The 20464-nt window shown below is 39.8% G+C and overlaps 3 protein-coding genes across 4 annotated transcripts; 2 read left to right on the top strand and 1 right to left on the bottom strand.

Annotated features, from left to right (window-relative positions):
• The first annotated feature begins 860 nt into the window (after positions 1 to 860).
• gins4 (GINS complex subunit 4 (Sld5 homolog)) lies at positions 861 to 5716 on the top strand. The gene is made up of 8 exons (XM_059337622.1): positions 861 to 1121; positions 1847 to 1933; positions 3272 to 3385; positions 3470 to 3567; positions 3653 to 3741; positions 3900 to 3990; positions 4116 to 4220; positions 4531 to 5716. Exons 1-7 carry the CDS (start codon positions 1023 to 1025, stop codon positions 4210 to 4212), a joined length of 675 nt encoding a protein of 224 aa, XP_059193605.1. The 5' UTR covers positions 861 to 1022; the 3' UTR covers positions 4213 to 4220; positions 4531 to 5716.
• Positions 5717 to 6271: 555 nt separating this feature from the next.
• On the top strand, positions 6272 to 8388 carry ppp1r3c2b (protein phosphatase 1 regulatory subunit 3C2, duplicate b). Its single transcript, XM_059336714.1, is given in 4 exon segments — positions 6272 to 6290; positions 7108 to 7149; positions 7152 to 7176; positions 7403 to 8388. Coding segments are annotated over 4 exon segments (954 nt in total). The 3' UTR covers positions 8271 to 8388.
• On the bottom strand, positions 7819 to 18002 carry LOC131975083 (phytanoyl-CoA hydroxylase-interacting protein). 2 transcript variants are annotated; one of them, XM_059337621.1, is made up of 5 exons: positions 17856 to 18002; positions 15359 to 15528; positions 11454 to 11628; positions 11191 to 11308; positions 7819 to 10084 (listed from the first exon to the last, which is right to left on the bottom strand). In XM_059337621.1, exons 2-5 carry the CDS (start codon positions 15524 to 15526, stop codon positions 9538 to 9540), a joined length of 1008 nt encoding a protein of 335 aa, XP_059193604.1. In that variant the 5' UTR covers positions 15527 to 15528; positions 17856 to 18002; the 3' UTR covers positions 7819 to 9537. The 2 variants fall into 2 exon arrangements, with proteins under 2 accessions (XP_059193604.1, XP_059193603.1); XM_059337620.1 differs by lacking the exon at positions 17856 to 18002 and having other exon boundaries at positions 15359 to 15535.
• Positions 18003 to 20464: the final 2462 nt, after the last annotated feature.

Genomic DNA, 20464 nt, shown 5'->3' with positions numbered 1-20464 from the left:
TCTATTCCACTACATCCCAGAGGTAAATATTGTACTTTTAGCGTACTTATTGTCAGAAAGCTTTTCAGATTAACATTTTCTATATCCTTCCGGTCCAGTGAAAACCTAGTATCTCCGGAAGTGTTTATTTTGAATGTTTGAGATAAACTAAAGGATGATGTGTTGGGAAAATTCTCCAATTCTTCTTCAACTAAATGAACTATTTAGAAACCCATTTTGATTAATTGTGCAGCCCTACCCAGTGAAAATTAGCTCAACCATAAACATCTACAGAAGTAACATGCAAAACACACAATAAAACAACATATAGGCCTAGTTATATAAATCTAATAATAAAAAACTGACAAGAAACATTTACTGCAATAACTACACTGCACTTTTCAAGCAGGACCTACATTTTGTTGTTAATAATTACATACTTTTACTCAAATAAGGTTTTGTTGCAGGGCTATACTTTTAGTTGATTATTTTCACAGTATGATATTAGACTTTTACTTGCTAAGTAAATAAACTGAATACTTTGAGACAACTGACAGTACAATTGATAATGCTCTGTATCACAGTGTGCCTTGACTTGGTAAAGTGAGTTAACAGTTCCCTGAGTAATACCTTTAAGGAAGCATTGCTCCAAAGGCAGTGTTAACAATCCCGCCTCATACTACAGGAAACCCAAGCTCTCTTACCAGTCATGACATAAATCCCAGTTTGAATAATGTCTATAAACTAAACATCTGATTATATAGCCCATTAATCGGCTGTACACACCAGAGCCTGTGAGGAGCACTGCCTTACAGGCTTTAGTTAGGGAAAATTACACATTACAAAGTCCCGCGAGAAGAGAGTGTAGTGGCGCGAATAAACAAGAAGTAAACACGCTGCTTTGTAGCTAGTGGTTGTCGCTTTAGCAAACTACTCTAAACCAAACGTTTAATTCGCTACATTTTAGTTTAAAAGTTAAACAAACAGTTATAGTTTCGGTTGAGATCTGTGTTTTATTTTTGTCTGCTTCGTAAAGTAAAACTATGGCGGACGCTTTGTCTGATGACGGCAGCGACGTGAACCAAGATGACACTCTGGAGGATGTTATGACCCCGGCGGAGCTGATAGCTAAACTGGAAGAAGTGAGCTGATTTTAATTCATAAGTATACTATTTGACGGTGAGGTGAAGTACCATAGCGTCACCCTGTTAAAATAATCGCCTGACTCATTTTTTCAAGTTTTGCAGGAAACTTCACCAAAAGTGTAACACATGACATTTATTGATCATTTCACTCAAAAAGGATTTAACAAAGGATGGCTATTGGCATAGTAATAACACTGTGTGTAAATTATGTAACTTAAGAGAAATAAATGACTTACACACACAAGCCTGTCAGAAACATGACATGACAAGTATCATGAGCATTAATGTTACTTCAAAGTGTCATTAATGTTCATGACTCATCCCATGTCATGTTTATGACACACTCATGTCACTCTTATGTAGACACCTTCATAATAAAGTGTTACCATATCTTGCTAAAGTCACAAAGGCATGTTCAAAAAATTGCCTAAGTCACATTTTATTTTGACTTAGGCATAATAAATCCGCTTAAGTCACACACTTGACATAGGCCATTATCTGAAAGGGGTAAAATCACATGATCTGATCAACTGAGGGTGTAGACGATTTTACCATAGGTGGCCGGCGTCATGAGGAGATGATTTAGGCAAAAAAAACAATTTTGAAAAAAAAAATGACAATGTGACGATAGACTTCATATAGTCTTTTGACAAGGTGTACTTCCCCTCATTAGACTTTCAGCCGCATCCTCACAGCTGTGTCCCCCTCTGTTTCACCCGCAGGCTTGGCTGAATGAGAAGTTCTCACCGGAGCTGCTTGAGAACAAGTCAGAGGTGGTGGAGTGTGTGATGGAGCAGCTGAGTCACATGGTAAATTACACGGGGAATACCTCCTGCTGTGTGGGCTGTGTCTGACTTACTGTATGTTCAGAAACACTCACTAGTCAACCTACATGTTTTAAATGTCATAAACAAGTGCATACAGTGTGGTGCAGTACTGTCACCAATGATTAATATCATGCATTGGTGGAAGACGTATTCATGCCCTTTAAGCCAATAACTATAATATAACACTGTATCATGCATTGAAAATGTAACAAGTATGCATATATAAGTATTTATAGTCAGAATGTACTGAATTGAATGCTTGATTAGTTTATTTTCTTTCTTTTTGTGTCATCCACACAAGGCACCCAACCCTTATGAGTGATATAGTTGCAGTGGTTAAACATTAATTACAAAATCCCATATATACAGATTATTTAAACAAGATATTACCTTCTCTTACATGCTTAACAAATAAAATATGCTACAAAAAGGTCCCTTTCCCAAAGCACAACTCAGGTGTTTCTTAATCATCGAGCTTCAAGAAATATAAATATATAAAGACATGAAAGGAGGTTATTAACTTAAAAAAAGTTCTTCACTTGTGTCCTCGTATACAGAAAAAACAAAGAAATAAACCTCAATTATAATTTCACCTAGCTCACGTAACAGTCTGTTCTCTGTAGTGGCATTAAACCTGACACTTTTGATGACTAATGGTTATGTTCCTGACTGCTAATTATGCACAGAAGGAACATACCATTTTCCTCTGTGCACGGGAAACATTTTGCTCCTTATCTCCCAAATATCATAAAGTAGCCTGTTCTGGAAAATCAATATCAGTAACTATTTCTTTTTTTGAAGAATTGCTTTGTTATTGGCATTATTGTGAACTTGACCCTGAAACAAGAACCTGTTCCTGTTTAAATCTGCACACATTCATATCCGTGTACAAAATATGACTTTTTTTGCAAAGACTTCCTACAAAATAACAACTATATTTAAAGATTATTTCTGACAACCTAAAAGCATGAAAACATTCACAACTTTCTCTATAGTCTCATTTTACTATGCAAAATCTAAAACGTGTATGGAAATGTTTCTGCACTCTTTGGTGTTGTCTGTCATGGTGCGTAATAAACAGATATTGTTGTTTATGAGTGTGACTTAAATTATGCTGCTGCTGAAATCCTAATAGCAGATCCAGTTGTGGAGACGGACGTGGATCTGTGCAGTGTGCACTCATTAATCAAATCATACTCATACAATGAATTAATTGTAGTATTTATATTCTTTTCTTGTTCCAAATCCGCTCATTTTAAGTCACACTGAATAGAGGGAATGTTACCTTCTGAAAAGTGACCTGACCTTTTCCTCCAACAGGAAGACAACCTGCAGCGGGTGAAGAAAGGTGACGCAAAGGCCAGCGTCCATCGCATGGAAATAGACAGGATTCGCTTTGTGCTCAGCAGCTACCTGCGCTCTCGTCTGCAGAAGGTCAGTAAGGTCAACGATGCAGCGTGCAAAATACAGCTCTCATTTCACTCCAGTAATCCTGATCTTTTTGACACACATGTCTAGATTGAAAAGTTTTTCCCACATGTCCTGGAGAGAGAAAAGTCTCGAGGTGAGGGAGATCCGTCACTGCTTTCACCCGAGGAGTTTGCCTTTGCCAAAGAGTGAGTAGAGTAGATTTTGGTCAGAGCTGTTTGTTTGTACAGCTGTTTTTGTGACACTAAAACTACATGTTCACCTGATGTGCAGATACTATGCCAACACAGAAACCTACCTGAAGTCTGTAGCGCTGAAACGCATGCCTGCCAACCTGCAGACAGTGGATTTGCTCAAAGCTGGTAAAAAAAAATCTCTTTTGTATTCTTTATATTCAGTCAGTCTTGAATATGTCATGGCAGAAATACTGCTGTTAGCATGCGCTGGCAGATGGTGGCATTTGCTCTGACATTTTCACTGACCATCACACTAAACCCCATGTATTCTAATGTAATCCCAGTGCCTGAGCCCTGCCTGGACTCCTTTGTGTTTCTACGAGTGAAGGAGAGACAGGAGAACATCTTGGTGGAGCCTGAAACAGATGATCAACGGTACGTTCCAGTCGTTGTCATTGTTTTTAAGGCCCACTAGGTGGCGGTGTCACCTTTTTCACATTCAGTACTGTTGTATTTTCCTGCATAGCCACTAAAACAACTGATATTATCTCTTCTACCAGGGAGTATGTTGTAGATCTGGAAGAGGGCTCTCAACATCTAATGCGGTATCGAACTATAGCACCACTTGTTTCAAGTGGAGCCGTGCAGTTAATTTGAACACAGAGGTGAGTAACAACGAGTTTGACTGTGTCATCTCTCTCATAAATTCAACACTGCCCTCACACCCTCTAGTACTGACATCTGCTAATTCACTTCTGCAGATCTTATATAAGCAACTGCTTTGCAATGACATCTGGATTTATTTTTAGCGCTCACTGTTGTTTTTTTGTTGCTGTGTTCATTGTTTCTTGGCAACAGATTATTAAAGACATGCTCCTCTATTAAGAAACAAAATATGCCAACAATAAGGCAGAATTCTCATTCCCCTAGCTACAGTCCAATACAATTAAAACACAATCATTTTTGTTGTTGCAGGTCTGTCTGTTGGTGTGGATGTGTTTTTGCTCCAGGAGGTCAGAAAATGAGCAATGGCCTATTTTTATAACGAAGCAGTAATGAGGAGGGGGCTCGTTAACCTGCAGCGATCACATCTGGAAATGCACCCATCATTGTCACTGTTGTCAGGATTAAGGACAAACTCGTGGGACACAAACATTTGTGGCAGCATGTGTTCAAGACACGTAACTCAGTGGATAAATAACAGCAACTATAAGTCCATTACTCGTATTGTCAGAACTGCTTGCTGACGTATGAACCTTGTTCGCCAAAGCAGCATTTTAAGTGCTGCGGTGTTATTTTGGGATCTCTTTTTAATCATGTCACAACCTAAGTTTGGTTACATAATGTAATGTATTCTAGTGTGTTGGTGTCTGTGATAGTGCTAAAGTCTTATCTGCTAATTCATTCTGTTACTTTATCCAGATGACTCACATTATTGGACCTTTTCCCTGCTGCTCAGTAACAAGAAGCCCCCGAAGGTGAAATTTTATCACTTCTCTTGGCGTCATAGTGCGTAGCAGCCAAAGGTGCACGTGTCAATGTGCATGTATGTTTTGATCGCCATTTTTTAAAATGACAGTCACACTCAGGACTCATTTTAATGTTTAGATAACCTCCTGTGCATGTCCTCCCCTTGACTATACCATCCAGAACTGTACATTAATTGTATATTCTACGCTTTTCAGTTCCCCTCTGCTTCAAATTTGAAGTGTTTTTTTTTGTTTGCTCCAAATGATGTGGAACATTGTCTTCTCTGAGACATAATTGTTGTAATAGCATTGTTATGTAAGTGTCTCAAAGGAAGCAATCAGTGCTTATTTTTTGCCCTCACACAAATTGTCCAGTATTTGGAAGTAATAAGGGAGTGAGTGAGAGAGAGAGAGAGAGGGAGGGAGGGGGGCTTTGCAAATCTCGACATTGGAATCTCACTGCTGATCTCGCTAATATGGAATCCTATAAAGTGGTATATTTAGGAGATTAGGAATAATACACTGAGATGGTCATGATGATCTGACCAGGAAAGAAATCAAGTTGGGTTACACACCTGGTAACATACAGAGGAGCATTTAGAGGACATGAATGCTGTTATTCAGAGTCAAATATTGGAAAATGAAAGCAGGGAAATGCTTGGAATCAGAAAAATAAAAACTTTTGTAAATGATTGAATGGTTATGATTTATTATTTCTTAAATGCAGCACATCATTGTTCAACCTCAGTCAGCTTTCTGGCGTTAAAGGCACAGTTCATCCCAAAAAATACACATTTTCCCTCTCACTTGTGGTGCTATTTATCAAGCTACATTTATTTAGTATGAGTTGCAGAGTGGTAGAGATGTCTGCCTTCTCTTGAAATAAAACTATATGGCACTTGGCTTTTGTGCAAAAAATTACATTTAAAAAAACTCAACAGCAATGTATCTTTCCAGAAATCATGACCTGGTTACTCGAGATAATCCAGACAAGCCAAATGCAATATAGCACTGTTATATTTGAAATAAAAATACATTATAATTCATTTTGATATATAATTTGTATGGCACCAAAACAAGTTTGCAAACTGCTTCACCGCCATAAAAACAGAAAATATACAAAACAATTTACAAATTAAAAAGCTTCAATGCATCACAGATGAAAGACACTGAATAAAAAAAGAAGGCAAATATATATTTATATCTATATTTAACACTCAGCAACTCACCAAATTTATGATCTGTAGATGCTAAATAGCACCCCAGGTAGGATAAAAAATGATGCATTTTTCATTTTAGGGTGAACTGTCCCTTTAAACAGTCAAATCATTACCAGTATAACCTCAAACAACCAATTCTTCAGTCATCATAGGACAATTTGTGCACACCCATTTGGATTGATACTTGAATAGCTTCCTCTGGGGCATGCTGGGTCATTTTGTAATCCAGCCCTCCTCAGAATCACACACACTGACAGGATCTAAGCCAGCTAGTGGAGGATTTGGCTCAGTGTCCACTGATGGGTCTGAGAATAGAGCCCAGGATGTCTGAAATAGTTTCCACAATGCAGAGTAGAGTTACATACAGTAGACCTATACATACTCATGTCGGCACTGGACAAGGTCAGTGTGAAATGACAATACAGAGACATAATTGAACAAAAACATGTTTTTCTCTTTGCAGTGAAACACAGACTTACAGTAGAGGAAGCACCAAAAGTTAAATGTGCTCAGAAATCTGAACCAAAGACATCTAAAAACAACATTACACAAAACCACAATATGAAGCTGGTTGGTTAGGTGAGACGAGAGGGTGGAGTATAACATGACATCCAAACTGAGGTAGTATAAATAGGATCCTGTGCAAGATTTTCCTGCGGGCAAATGGATGACTGAGACTACATATAACAACTTGCTGCTCATGGGAGTTTGTAAGTAACATTTAACTTATATTTGAAATTGTATCATGACATTTTTGTTGCAGAATTACACAAAAAGAAGAAATAAAAACATTGCATCAGTGCATCAGTGATATTGAAAATACTGCCTGTTGTATTGTTATATCTTTTTTTTCAATTTTCTAGAACTCAGAACAAGCACTGAGGATAATATTCCCATCACTCAACATCCAGTATGGAGATATCCAGTACAACGTAAGCATTTGAAATAAACTGAATGTGTAGTGATTCTGTTGCTGTGGGGTGCATTATTTTACACCAATTATTATCAATAAGTGAGGGTGAATTGGCATTATTACCATGTGAGCTTAATCTTGAGATGCATTCCTTAATAATAGCATAGTTACAGTATATATATACAAAAGTTTAATCCCATTTATATGGCAGCAGTATATTGAAAAAGCTGTTTATCTCTTGCAAGTGTCCTGCCAGTGGTCGGCCTCGGGTCAATGGCGCAATCAGCTGGACTTGCGGAGATTGCCGTCAGGCTGTGCTTGAACCAAAGTAAACAACTATGTCCTCATGTTTGGGTTCCCATCCTGAAGCCCCTGCGCCCTTGCATCCGTCCTCCAGTTTCAGAGCAGCTACCCTCTGACCTCTGGAGCCAAGCCTATCTGACCTTCCCCCCCTTATCTTACTTGGACGACTCGGATGATGATGATGATCTTTTGCTCCCAATCAAGAACAAACGTGTGGTTTTCGCTGACTCGCGCGGATTGTCTCTAACAGCAGTGCGAGTGTTTTCTGAAGAAGAGGAGCAGTCCGACCTTGACCTCCTGCCGTCGCTGCAGGGTTTGGTGAGCATGACAGAGGACGGCTACAGCTGCACCGTCAGCACCTGCTGCCCAGGAACACAGCTCAAACTGGGCTTCCCACAGCCGTCTGCAGATTTCCGGGCCTTTCGTGCCAAGCTGGCAGAGAGCATGGTTATCCTGGAGAACTGCAGCGTTACTGAACAGGCCCTCCAAGGTACCGTCCGAGTTAGAAACATCAGTTTCCAGAAGGAAGTGCGTATACGCATCACCTTTGACTCATGGCAGAGTTACAAAGATGTCACCTGTACGTATGTGCAGAAACGATTCGGAGGGCCGCAGACAGACATCTTTGAATTTGACATTGCCATTCCTAAAGTGCTAGATGCCAAACGGAAGATAGAGTTTTGTTTAAGTTATTTACCAGGTGGGTACAATGAGCCTTTTTGGGACAATAACAACGGACGGAACTACAGCATTGCTGTGAGTGTGAACTCACATCTCTGTCGCGGGAAGAATCTGGGTGAAAGGGCATGACTTTCTCTTCCACTTACTGATATTGTGAGACATGAAACATTGCTCCAGGGTAAAGACGATTTTTTATGACATTTGACTTTATTTTTAGAAATGTTTAGACATCTTAAGTGCTTTTGTATATAAAAAAAAGTCTTTTAAACAAGTGATTGCATTCAATTTTCCTCCATTTTTCTTTCACATTCAGTGTCAAAGGGGTGAGCCTTTTTTTTATTTAGCGCACGCTTGACACGCTTGTCATGTCCTACATTCTGGCTATTCACCAGCGCGTGCATTACTGTTGTGCACAGGGGACGGGTTCCCTTTCACTTTGGGCATTTCTGGGATTCCCATATAGGTCAGAGATTACTGGGCAGGGACGAACAGAAACCCCATAGCAATAGAGAAGCTAATCTTAGCTCAGCCCTGTTTATAGAGCCGAGGCTTGCTGTCAGAGACTGATTGCAGGGAACCTTGTGATACCATCTTCCATTACCTTCCTCATAAAACCCCAAAACTTTGTATGGCTTTCATTGTCACATTGCACCATATTTTTCTGCAGTAAGTATGCTGTGCAGCATTTTGATTTTCCAAATCAGAACTCTGCATTGAGCTTTTTAAGAAGTATTTAGCAGAGATGCTGAAAACTGGAGTTAAAGCTACAATGTAGGAGTATGAGACATTTATCAAATAAGTCTTTTTCTTAAAAGACAAAGAACATCTGGCAGTAACTTCATAGAGAAAGCTTTGCAAGAGGTAAAACACATTGTTTGTGACCTGCAATGCTGTAAAAGGGGTACACTATAAGCATTTCTTTTTTCAGGTTGTATAAAACACACATTTATGGAGGGAAATTACACCAAACTAATACAGCATAACAAAAAAAGGAAATAAACACATCTTAAAGAAAAACCGAAGAAGAAAAGGGTATTCATAAATGCCACAAAGACACAATAGAGCAAATATGACTCTCAACAAAGGAGCACAGATATTGTTGAGCCTTTTAAAGCCTATCATCTTTTGTTCAACAGTCATGGATGGACTGTATCTCCAGCTGTGATCGTGATGAAGTTCTGCGGTACACGTCGTAAAAATCTTCTATTTAATACTCACTATTCTAGTCCAGGCAGGAGGGAGGAGGGGCAGCAGCATGCACACACCCTGAGAGGTGGGCTGTTTCCAGTACTGAGTACTGACCTACACATGATGGTCTCAACTGTTTTGCATTGTGCAACACCGTTTCTTTCAGCATTGCAGGCTCGCACACTGCCAGGTCTGTCCTTCATCTCCCTCAGCGTCCCACACTGATGTTGCACACTTTGCAGCTCGGGTCTTTCTTAGCATTGGCCGTGGTCAGACTCATAAGCTGGTGGTGCCCGCTGATCTGCTCCACGCTGCCTTGATCCAAAGGAACCGGCTCTGTGAAAAGCACCTCGAGGATGACGTCGCTGGCATGGCAGTACAGAGGCTCCTCCCCCGGCCTCTGGGGGTCAGTGTACGTCAGGAAAGGGTTGGAGGCCAAGTCCAGCATAGGCAGCCGGGTGCGACAGAAGGTATCGCCCTCTGAACCAACAGGGGCCAGCACCAGCACCACGTAGTGATAGGCTGTGTACATACAGTAGAAGTCTGCAAAGTACAGTGAGATGTTGGGGTTCAGCAGGTGTCCAGCTGGGATCTGGAAACGCAGGGGGCCATAAGGGGAGTCTTTGGGAGGAAGGCCTGTATCAAACTCTGTGTTGCAGCTGAAGAAGACTCCCTGCAGTTTGCCGTTGATGGGAGAACCATGACTCCCGCTGATGTCTTTAAGGGCTGGACGCATCAGGCCTCCACATTCCCTTCTAATGCAACATGGAAACAAAAAGGAGTCTTATACTTCATATTTTGGACAATACACTTTCTTGAAGCTAACAAAATCCCCGTCAGCACCTTTAATGCGTGTTTAATCAACTCAAAGCCGACTATAAAACAATTGTTGGTTCACAGCAGGTATGTGCCTAATTAGAGTATTTCTATACTTTAGTTTTGTTAGTGAGTACTGGTCTCCATGAACTACCAGACAACCAGTGAGCTATAGAGGAGCTGATGGTTGAATTTTGTTACTAGTGTTGGGAAGTTTGAGTCTTTTTGCTGACTTGGATCACTGACTTTTGTGCGATAAATTGAACTTTTTTTTGTTCATTTTAACTAGTGTGGCATCCACATCCCTGTGACTAAGCCTCTACAGCTGTCACAGGACAAATGAACCAGAGACTCAAACTTACGGACGCATAGATGAGTCGCAAACTAATCATTTCTATTTCCTGTCCTGATTGAGTTGATGCAGCTGTTATGTGACACACAACAAATCACTCACTGAGACTGTGAAACGTTCACATACACACCACTATTTGTCACTGCACAGAACCAGGGTAGCTGTTTATCTTTGTTTTAAGTCTTTGTGCTAAGCTAAGCTAACAAACTGCTTGTAATAGTTTCATTCATTCATTCATTATCCTTAACTGCTTATCGCGGGGGGCTGGAGCCGATCCTAGCTGACATTAGCGAGAGGCAGGATACACCCTGGAAATATCGCCAGACTATCACAGGGCTGACACATAGAGACAGACAATCACGCTCTCATTCACTCCTACGGGCAATTTGGAGTCACCAGTTAAACCTTAGTGCATGTTTTTGGACTTTGGAGGAAGCCGGAGAACCCGGTGAGAACCCACGGTGACAAGGGGAGAACATGCAAACTCAACACAGAAGAGCTGCAGGCCGGAGTCAAACTGGCAACCCTCTTGCTGTGAGTACTAATCAATACACCACCACGTAGCCCCCAGATAGTTTCATATTTACCGTAAAAAACATATGTTTGGTTTAACTGCTCCTGGAATTACTTTGGGTATACAAGAGAGTGCAGCTATATATAGATATAATTTATATGTATGAATGCAGCACTGACCTGACATAGTCGAAGTAGTCTGGGTGCTGATTGCGATAAAACACAGAGAACTTCAGCAGCCTCCCTGCAGAGCCCTTTGCCTTGTCAAGAAGCTGCTGGAGGTGTTCCATAGCATAGTCTGCAAATGTAAAGGAGGAATGGTGTAAAATGCTAATGACTACCCCGTGCTGAGAAAGAATATTTGCATTACTTTGGTTAACACTGAATACTCTGTATAATACATGATCAGTGTTACTCTAGCTGACAGGCATAGTGTGTCATACCCCCGGTGCAGAACTCCACCACCTGGCTCCACTCTGACACCAGGTAGTCACCGTCTGGCTGTCGGACAGCAGTTTGGACAGCTACACAGTATTCTGTCCGCGGGCTGAGGAACCAGTGTCCCCTCACGGCCATGGGAAGAGGCACAGCCTTGGCCACCAGCTTGGTTGGCACATCCTGGAAGACAGAGCAGGAAGGCTAGAACAGGCTGCTGTGTGTTTCATTTACATTTCAAAACAAATGTTAATGCAATTGTTAAGTCGAACATTTCCCTCCCTATTATAGCATGATATTCCACTTCAAGCCCAAGCTGCTGTATCTAGGATACATCTAATCAAATCAGCAGCTTTGTTTTGGCCAAGGCCTCTTAGAAGCACAGCTAATTACTAAAGGCTCAGAGGCCCATATATCCATGGCAACATCTCTGATGCAAGTTTGTTTGTGCCACTTTGTGTATCAGAGAGAGACAGTGAGCATATCCTGCATTGAGGAACAACTCACAAAAGCACTTTTTGAGCTGTTGAATTGCCAGCTGCAATTACAGTCAGTATTTTACATCTGAAACTAAGGGAGGCCATGGATGTTAGACTTCAGCTACTGGAGCTAAATTTAGACACTGAATTGATCCAATAAATCCTGCAACCCACACGGCCACATATGTCGTTAGTTCCTACCCTCTTATATAACCCACAGGAACGCTTCCTAAATTAGAGCAGCTATCAGTGGCATGAGATCAACGTGTCTCAATAACTATGTAATGACTGCAGTTTTAAACATCTGGTTAACGCAAAAGAGTTGTAGTTTGGATAACAAAATGACTTCAGTTTAGGCAACAAAACTTCTTGGTTAGGTTTGGGAAAACATCATGGTTTGGTTTAAAATAACTAAATGAAAAGTCAAAGTATCACCAAAGACATCAGAGTCTGTGGCAGTGATTCTCAAAGTGGGGTCCAGAGACCCTCAGAGGTCCTTGAGTGGAGGAAGAATTTGTTTTCACTTTAATTTTATTCCTCAATAACACAATGGCAAAATGTATGCATTATTTGGTCATGGGTTTCATACATTTTCTGTAATGTAAAATCTAAAAGCACATATCCGATCTGGGACAAAATCTTATCAAATGGGGGTTAATGCTAATACTCCGCAAGAACAGAGAAATCTCTCAAGGCTGCAAGAACAGAATGACGTCATGAGATAATTAATTTCTCTGTTCTTGACTTTGTTCTTGTGAGCTGTCTGAGAAATACTGTGTGATTGGTCAGAAATTTGAATTTGATGTGTGCTGCTGTGGGAGGGCCCTATGAGGAGTTCTGCACTTGCGTTTCTCGTGAAGTATGTCCAGACCAGAACTAACTTTGTTCTCGTTTTTGCCACCTCGAGTGGCATATCTCTGTTCTTGCGGAGTATGTATTAGCTTCTATTAGTCTAATTTAAGAGTCCGGTGAAGATGTTTGGAAACCACAAACAGTCTGGGGAACATTACAATGCAACATTTCATGGCAGTTGATTAAACAGCAGGCATTTTTTTAGTCTGGACTATAGTGGTGGACTGACTTGCCAACCAACAGACTGACTACATTTTTCATCTCTTGAGCCATAAAAATGAATAGGTAAACATTAGGGCTGTCAATCAAAAATGTACCAATTAGTTACACATTTTGCTGTGATTTATCACGACGAATTGTTTTTTTTTCTTCTCTTAAAAACAATAGCTTATAATAATTTATAATTGTCTGTAACGGGGAGACTTCTGGGAACCAACAGAACCTATTTTCATTCAGGCATCTTGAGGTCAGAGGTCATGGCCATGTCAGCTCTTCGAGTTTCATATGATAGCAGTATCTAGCCTGCTACAGCTATAGCTTTAATTAATTTAAATGCAGAATGTACTTTATAAATTATTTTATAAATGAACCTGTTAATCAGACAGCTCTCCTAAATATATATCTGTATATTGCATGAAAATACATGTTGGACATGTTATAGATCTCGCCACTGCTGATGGAAAGCAGCTGGTAGTGACGTGCTGTACAAAGCCTCTCTTCACACTGCTTGAAATGAATAGTCCCGGACAAATTGATTTAAAAACAAAAAAAAGCATAAATCATTAGGCTACATTGCTGCCTTTTATCTGTGGTGCATGAAATGTGCTTAATTTGTTCACATGAAAACTGTTCGGTGCTGCAGATGAATTTGTCAGTTTTTGTCCACTTTAAGAGGAAGCAATGTACAAGTGAGTCACTGGCCTGAAGCTGTTGACTGAACTCATTTTCCTTTTTCGCCTGTATTGGAAGTGACTGAAAGGGCGCAACCGCTGTTTTCTGTGTTCAGATTAATCCAGAATATCATAAAGCTGTTAGACTCATCTGTTAACCTGACTAGACCTAAAAAAAAAAATAATGCATGTGTTTCTGTCTCATTTCGGCAGTTTGCTGTTATTCTAAAAGGGAATAGATTAAAAAGAGACTTCTTCTCTGATCCTATGATGTGAATTGTGAGTCTGAATATTTATTATTTTAGGAAGGTGACAATATGTAAATTTGTATTTCTACTCCACTATTACTTTTCAGGTCAAGATTTAACACAAAAAATATGAATAATTTAAAATAATACAGTTTTTCTAAATAAATGAAACCACATGAAAGTATATTATGTAGTAAGAATTAGCCTTACCTGGCTAACAGTAAAATGTTGTTTGCATAAATGAATAGAAAATACAATAATATATCTGGAATATACAGTGCTTAACAAATTTATTAGACCGCCTGTCATAAAAATGAGAAAACATACACTACCGCTCAAAAGTTTGGGGTCACCAAGAAAATGTCAATATTGTTTTCCATCAATAAGTGAAAATCGATGATATAGTAAAGACATTTACAAGGATAGAAATAATAATTTATACCTGTACAAATCTCCAACTTTACCTCTAGATACTCAACTAGCCAAAGGATCATTTTATTGCCTCTCAAATCAGCAAAAAACAGTTTTCAGCTGTGCTAACATAATGCACATGTGTTTTAATGATCAATGAGCCTTTCAACACTATAAACGTGGATTAACACAATGTGCCACTGGAACACATGAGTGATGGTTGCTGACAATATATAATAGATATTTCATTAAAAAAAAATCTGCTTTAATAGTAATTTACCACATTGTGTCTAGACTGTATGTCTGTCATTTTAATTTTAAATTGTTTTGCTTTTCTTTCAAAAATAAGGACATTTCTAAGTGACCCCAAACTTTTGAGCGGTAGTGTAAATATTTTAGAAATCTTTCAAAAGCTTGTTTAAAACTAAAATGTTGAATGTTGAAACTGAATTTACCTTTTTATACCCAAACTTGAGCTGGCTCACTGTGCTTCTATGTCAGAAATTAATGAACCACTAAAACTATTTTTTCTGTTCAGGAATGCAAAGAAAATAACTATAATTTGACATCTTAACCAAGAAATAATAATAAGCTTTATTATTTTTACATTTTTTTTGTAAAACAGTAAATTTGAGAATTCATGGATTACAGTAATAATTATATTTTAGCTTTAAAAATATAATTTTAAAGAGCTTCTACACACTGGTGTATTACCCATTACAGAAACATTTTGGTAATTACTAATAGTGTTAATTTAAGACAGCTGCAGCACAAACCGGTGATCTAATAAATTTGTTAAGCACTGAAAATAACAATTTGAGTGGGTCCATTTTGCATAACAAGTACATTTTGATGCTGATACTTTTGTACTCTTACGTAAGATTTGATTACAGGACTTTTACTTGTAATTCTGCAGTGTGTTATTAGTACTTTTACTTAAGTAAAAGATCTGAATACTTCTTCCTCCACTGCAGGAGACACATTGATGGGACAGACAGGGAGAGGATAAAGAGGAAGGTACATGAGGTCAGACCCTGTGTTTGAAGCGGTTGGGGTCCCTGCTCTCTTTGCGGCTCAGGTCAATGAAGTAGTGTGTAGCTCTGGCACTGTCCTCGGAGGTCATGTCCCACATGATGCGGAAGGAGTCACAGGTCACCTCACATATCTGGATGTTGCAGGGCGTGGAGAGAGCGGCGTCCATTTCTGTCATTAACCAATAAAGCCAGAGATGAAAGAGGATAGTTAGAGTGTAATCGCTGTAATACCAGCGCTTGAGAAGCAGGCGACATCTGCTTAAAGAGATTAAATTGTATCATTTAGAGATACAAAGTGGACACTGTACAACAGAGCAGAAACACCACGTCAGTGTCAGAATTCACCTCTGACAGAATCCAATTAACCTTTCATTTAGGGATCTGTGTTTGGGTTACTTATTCGCTGTCCTGCTCTTTTCTTTCCTCCTGCCGCCTTCTCTCGCCCTCAACTGACATTTCCCATCATTACACAACTCGATACGCTCCCGGCTGACTGACTGGCCTCTGCTTTCCCCCGTGCATTTCATAATCCACCTCCAGCAGTCTCCCAGCAACCGCGCGTCTGCAGCCTCCCTCAATCATCTCCTGTGATTCTCAAGGAAAAGGGTCACACACACACACACACACACACACACTCCAACGATGCTGCCCCTGCTGCCCCCTTCAGCAACAATTTAAACTGAAGGTAACTTTTTAAACACTCGTGCCTCCTGGCAGAAGTGCACGTCTTTTCAAAACAGCTGAGCTAAGTGAACTCCTTGCAGCTCGAGGGAAATCTTGCAGAAGCTTTTATACTATTAGGGCAGGAATAGGGGAGGTTTAAGTAGGTATCAGCAGCAGGAGATGTATGGTCATATATCCTGTAGTTGCCCATCAGTGGTTCGATCCAGGCTGCTGCACACAGCCTTGAGTGTCAGGCTGGGGGTAATGTGTGGGTCATCCTGTGTCTATGTTTGATTAGCTGTCACCATCCCTCTCATAAACTGGTGGTAAGTCTCTGCAGCATGTGCAGAGCGGTCAATTTCTTTTGCCCTGAGCCTCACACATTTATTCCTCCACAGTTTGCTTGTAATTTGCATCAATCTTTCAATTCCCTCCTCCAGTTTTTCGCACTGATGTAGTAAAAACCACTGTGTCCTTTTTTCTCCTGCATCTCAACAGCAGCATTGATGTTTTCTTTTTTTGCTAAAATCACTGTCACACTAAGCATATTCTAAATCACAGATGTGCCTAAAAATAACTAGAGCAATTTTTGTTCAAACAATAGCTCCTTTTTGCTGTCTGTGTGATCCTGCAGTTGCTCGGCGTAGTGTCAGTGTCTGCCTGTGAGGTCTGTTAAGGTGTTCTCCAGTCACTATGATGGACAGGCTGCAGCAGCTCATTAAAGCCTGTGAACTGTGAAATTTGTGCGGTAGCTCGTTCACGCGGGGGCCAGGGGAGAGAGCTGTTGCACCACGCACGTGTGTTTCCACGCGTCAGTTTTCCAGCTGCCGTTCTCGTTTTTGTAACCACGGTGGCTTTTCAGAGATAGAAACTGGGGCAATAGGAGATTCTCACAGGACAAATCATCAAAGCCCCCATGTCTCTGCGTGTGTTCCACTTTTGGTTCCAGTACATGTGAGCACAGTTCAAATGCAGGTTTCCATACCATTCATACATCCCTGTCGACCTGGTTTATAAATGAGCTTGTAAGAAGAAATGTGTGCCAATTATCTCTGCGGCATAGCTGGCTTTGTTGCTCCTATTTAAATATTACAACAGGCACTCACATTATAAATCATAATTCAGCCTATCGAGAAATCAGGCTGTTATTGCTCTGTTACATTTCTTACACCAGCTGAAATCTAGCTGTTATCTCTGTGAGGCAGTATCATGAAAGAAACTGCTGCATTCATGCATATGGAGCAGGGCTATGAAAGCAACTCTGTGCTTCAAAGTGATTTATTTTCCTCCAAGGAGAATACTTTTAACACATTTAGATGGTTGCACAAAAGGAGGAAAAAAGGCAGAATTTTCTCAGTACATGTTTAAAAACTAAAGGGGGTGAAATGGCTATTACACAGAATGAAACCAAGTTATATTAACAAGCTGTTACACTGAGAACTTGTGTGACTAATGCGGTTTGAAGTGCTGCACCATGCACAATTACACCAAGCATTAACATTTAGGAAAATGAGCACTACATAAATGCTGCTGTATGAAATATCCTTACAGTCTTGTGTGAAATGGCATGGGTGAGATGCAATACATTTCCAAAGTTTGCAATTAATATCATGACACATGCATGTGTGCATCAACATGCAAATAAAAGTCATACATTTATAACCAAACAACTCTATTCATGTGATTTTGTGTCTAATCCTACTTGAGAAATGCACAAATGAAACGCACCATCACAGCTGGTCTGATCTCCATAACTTCATGCACTGAGAGGACAATATAATAGATCTATTTTCTGAGCATCTATAAGTAGGCTGATTGAGAAGAATTCCTTACTTGTATGAGGCTCAAATTTGTGATGAGAGAAGATTAAAGCTGGGGCAGAAATCTCCAATCTTCTTTTTCCGCTTTTCTACTTGCCTCCTCTGCTGCAGTCGATGATAGATCCCCCAGGAAAACTGATTAGGAGGTGAAACGAACACACAGGCTCCTCTCTCAGTCTGTTTCTCTCTCACTCTCTGTGTCACACAAACACTCTAACCCCCCCCCCCTCCTCACATCCCTTTCTCACTCCCACCCCCCTCCTCCCAGCTTCATTTTTGCTCTGGGCTCTTGAGGATGATGTTTACTTGACTTCTATATGCAGCCTCGCCGGATGAATTAAAGCCTAAACGAAGCAAGAAATGAGAATTTTCCAACTGGAGTGTGACCACAGTGAGACACTCAGTCAACCTTGTCAGCATCGTGATCTCGCCAGCCAGTCACACACAACACATCAGCCGCCAGTAAGCCTGCCTTGAGGCTCAAAATCCACACGTACTCTAATATAGTCTTGCATAAATGTCACCTCTCGGATATGGAGACAGTATGGACACAAGGGCTGTGAGGGAAAAAAATCTATTTTTTGCACGCTCCACTGGCCACTGCATATCCCAAAGAGATTATGCTGAGTGATGTCCCAGTAAATTACATCGAGCTCCATCAAGACCTCAAAAAATATACATGTGCCAACTGTTATGCCATATGGACTAACTCCACAGGCCATCTCCCCCCAGCCCATCCGGAGGCGAGGGATGCCACCGTGTAAGTCCAGAGTAAGCAGATTTCCCTTCATTTTCAGAGAGATGTTTTTGTACTGGTTCAATCTCATGGGGGCAACTTAATTTAGGATTTCAGAAGAGATTAAAGAGACCCTTCCCAGATTAATGGCTATAATCTGCTGCTGAAACAATGGGTATTGGCATGGAATAAAGATAGATAACAAAGGGATAAACTGATAGTGAGAGTGCAGCCCTTCCCAAACACATAATATCTGTGTTTTAAAAAAATGACAGAGATATATTGCAATAATTCCACTGTGTGCATTACTGAAAAGCTTCATTTATTTCCAGCCAGCCGCAGAAAAGTGATACCCTCAGAGTGTAATTAAACTGCAATCATCCATCATTAGTCATGCCATGACAGTCTGCCTCTGTCCAAATGACCCTCCCACAGCTCCAGAGGTGGCAATAACCAGTTTGTTAGGGGAGGGCTGGCTGAGTGTTTGTTAAGAATTTGGCTACTTTTCTATGAACCGTTGTGATGTCCTATAAAAAAGGAAGATGCCCCTTGTGTTTCAATGAAGCCTAAACATTAGCATATTCGAACATTTTCTTAAAAGTTTTTTTTGTGGATTCATTTATCACAACCCACCTCCCGCATATCAGGACACCAACCCCAAGGCCCCTGCTTTATCAGCAGGACCAGACACCATCAGGTTGGAGTGGATGTCTGGCCCGGTGCACCAAAATAGTCAGAAGCAGCTCGGAGCAGGGATTTATGTCACCTTGTTCTTCTTTGTGTATCCTTAGGAACACTTTTGGCTTTTTAATTTTCCATTGATTTTTGGATGAGTAAATGCGTATGCCACACATTTTGGCAAGACTGTGAATTTCTTCAAATTTTGGAAGTTCAACCTTAGCTCCTTTAATAAGTCTATAATAAACTGTCAAAATACACACATTCTGACCCTTAAGGGCTAAAATGTCCCCATTGAAACCACTTTTTTTTCATAGCCCACGGCCATTACATCATAAAATACCGCACTCTATTATATCAGGCTTTCAATCTAGAGCCCCGGCTTCAAAATGGTAGTTTTTACTATTTTCCACCGGATTGAGCCCATTTTCTCTTTATGTTTGCTCTATGGGACAAAAACATGCTATGTTCCTGGTTTCCACTGCTGCTGTATTATGGAGCTCTGCAGCATTTGATGTATGTATGCATTTGATGTTAAAATCAGTACTGATGCTAATCATTGACATATCCCAGACTGAGAAGGGGGGGAAAAATCACATTTAGTGTACAGAAAATTATACCAATTATTATTTCATTATTTACAATTATGAAAATTATGAATATGGTAGTCATGATCAGGACTGAAATTGGTTAAAATTGATCAAAAAGCTCTAAGAGTTTAGTAACCAGTTTAGTAAATAAGTAGTTGTGTTGAGTTTTATCTCCCTATTTATTTATTGTATTTTATTGTTTAATCTGGCTTTTACAAAAGCTTCATATTTATATTTCATTATATTTATATTTTTTATATTGTATATTATATATATTTATATATAATACATCTTTGTAATAATTAACTGTATTTTACTTTTTTAGGGTAGTCTTACATTTTATAAATTTTAACAACAACAACAACAACAACAACAACAACAACAACAACAACAACAACAACAACACCATCAATAATAATAATAATAATAATAATAATAATAATAATAATAATGATACTATTAATAATTTATGTGTGTGAAAAGTGCTAAAAAAATAAAGTCTGATAAATAGATAGAAAGTCTAATAGATAAATGGAAAGATTGATTAATTTGCATTTTGCATACTGACTGCGCATGTTGTTGCGCAGGTTTGAACCACGTCAACGCAGAGAGTGATGA

Source organism: Centropristis striata, chromosome 7 (assembly GCF_030273125.1).
Source record: "Centropristis striata isolate RG_2023a ecotype Rhode Island chromosome 7, C.striata_1.0, whole genome shotgun sequence".
Taxonomy (NCBI): Eukaryota; Metazoa; Chordata; class Actinopteri; order Perciformes; family Serranidae; genus Centropristis; species Centropristis striata.
Note: the sequence above shows the minus strand (reverse complement) of the source record. Positions and strands in the feature narration are given on the sequence as shown.

Excerpts from the sequence above, each read along its gene's own strand:
- LOC131975083 (XM_059337620.1), bottom strand. The coding sequence starts at position 15,535 with ATGACAGAAATGGACGCCGCTCTCTCCACGCCCTGCAACATCCAGATA. Across the intron at positions 11,629-15,358 it reads CCAACCGCTTCAAACACAGG|GATGTGCCAACCAAGCTGGT; the intron begins GTCTGACCTCAT and ends TCTGTCTTCCAG. Across the intron at positions 11,309-11,453 it reads GGTGGAGTTCTGCACCGGGG|ACTATGCTATGGAACACCTC; the intron begins GTATGACACACT and ends TTACATTTGCAG.
- gins4 (XM_059337622.1), top strand. The coding sequence starts at position 1,023 with ATGGCGGACGCTTTGTCTGATGACGGCAGCGACGTGAACCAAGATGAC. Across the intron at positions 1,934-3,271 it reads TGGAGCAGCTGAGTCACATG|GAAGACAACCTGCAGCGGGT; the intron begins GTAAATTACACG and ends TTCCTCCAACAG. Across the intron at positions 3,991-4,115 it reads CCTGAAACAGATGATCAACG|GGAGTATGTTGTAGATCTGG; the intron begins GTACGTTCCAGT and ends CTCTTCTACCAG.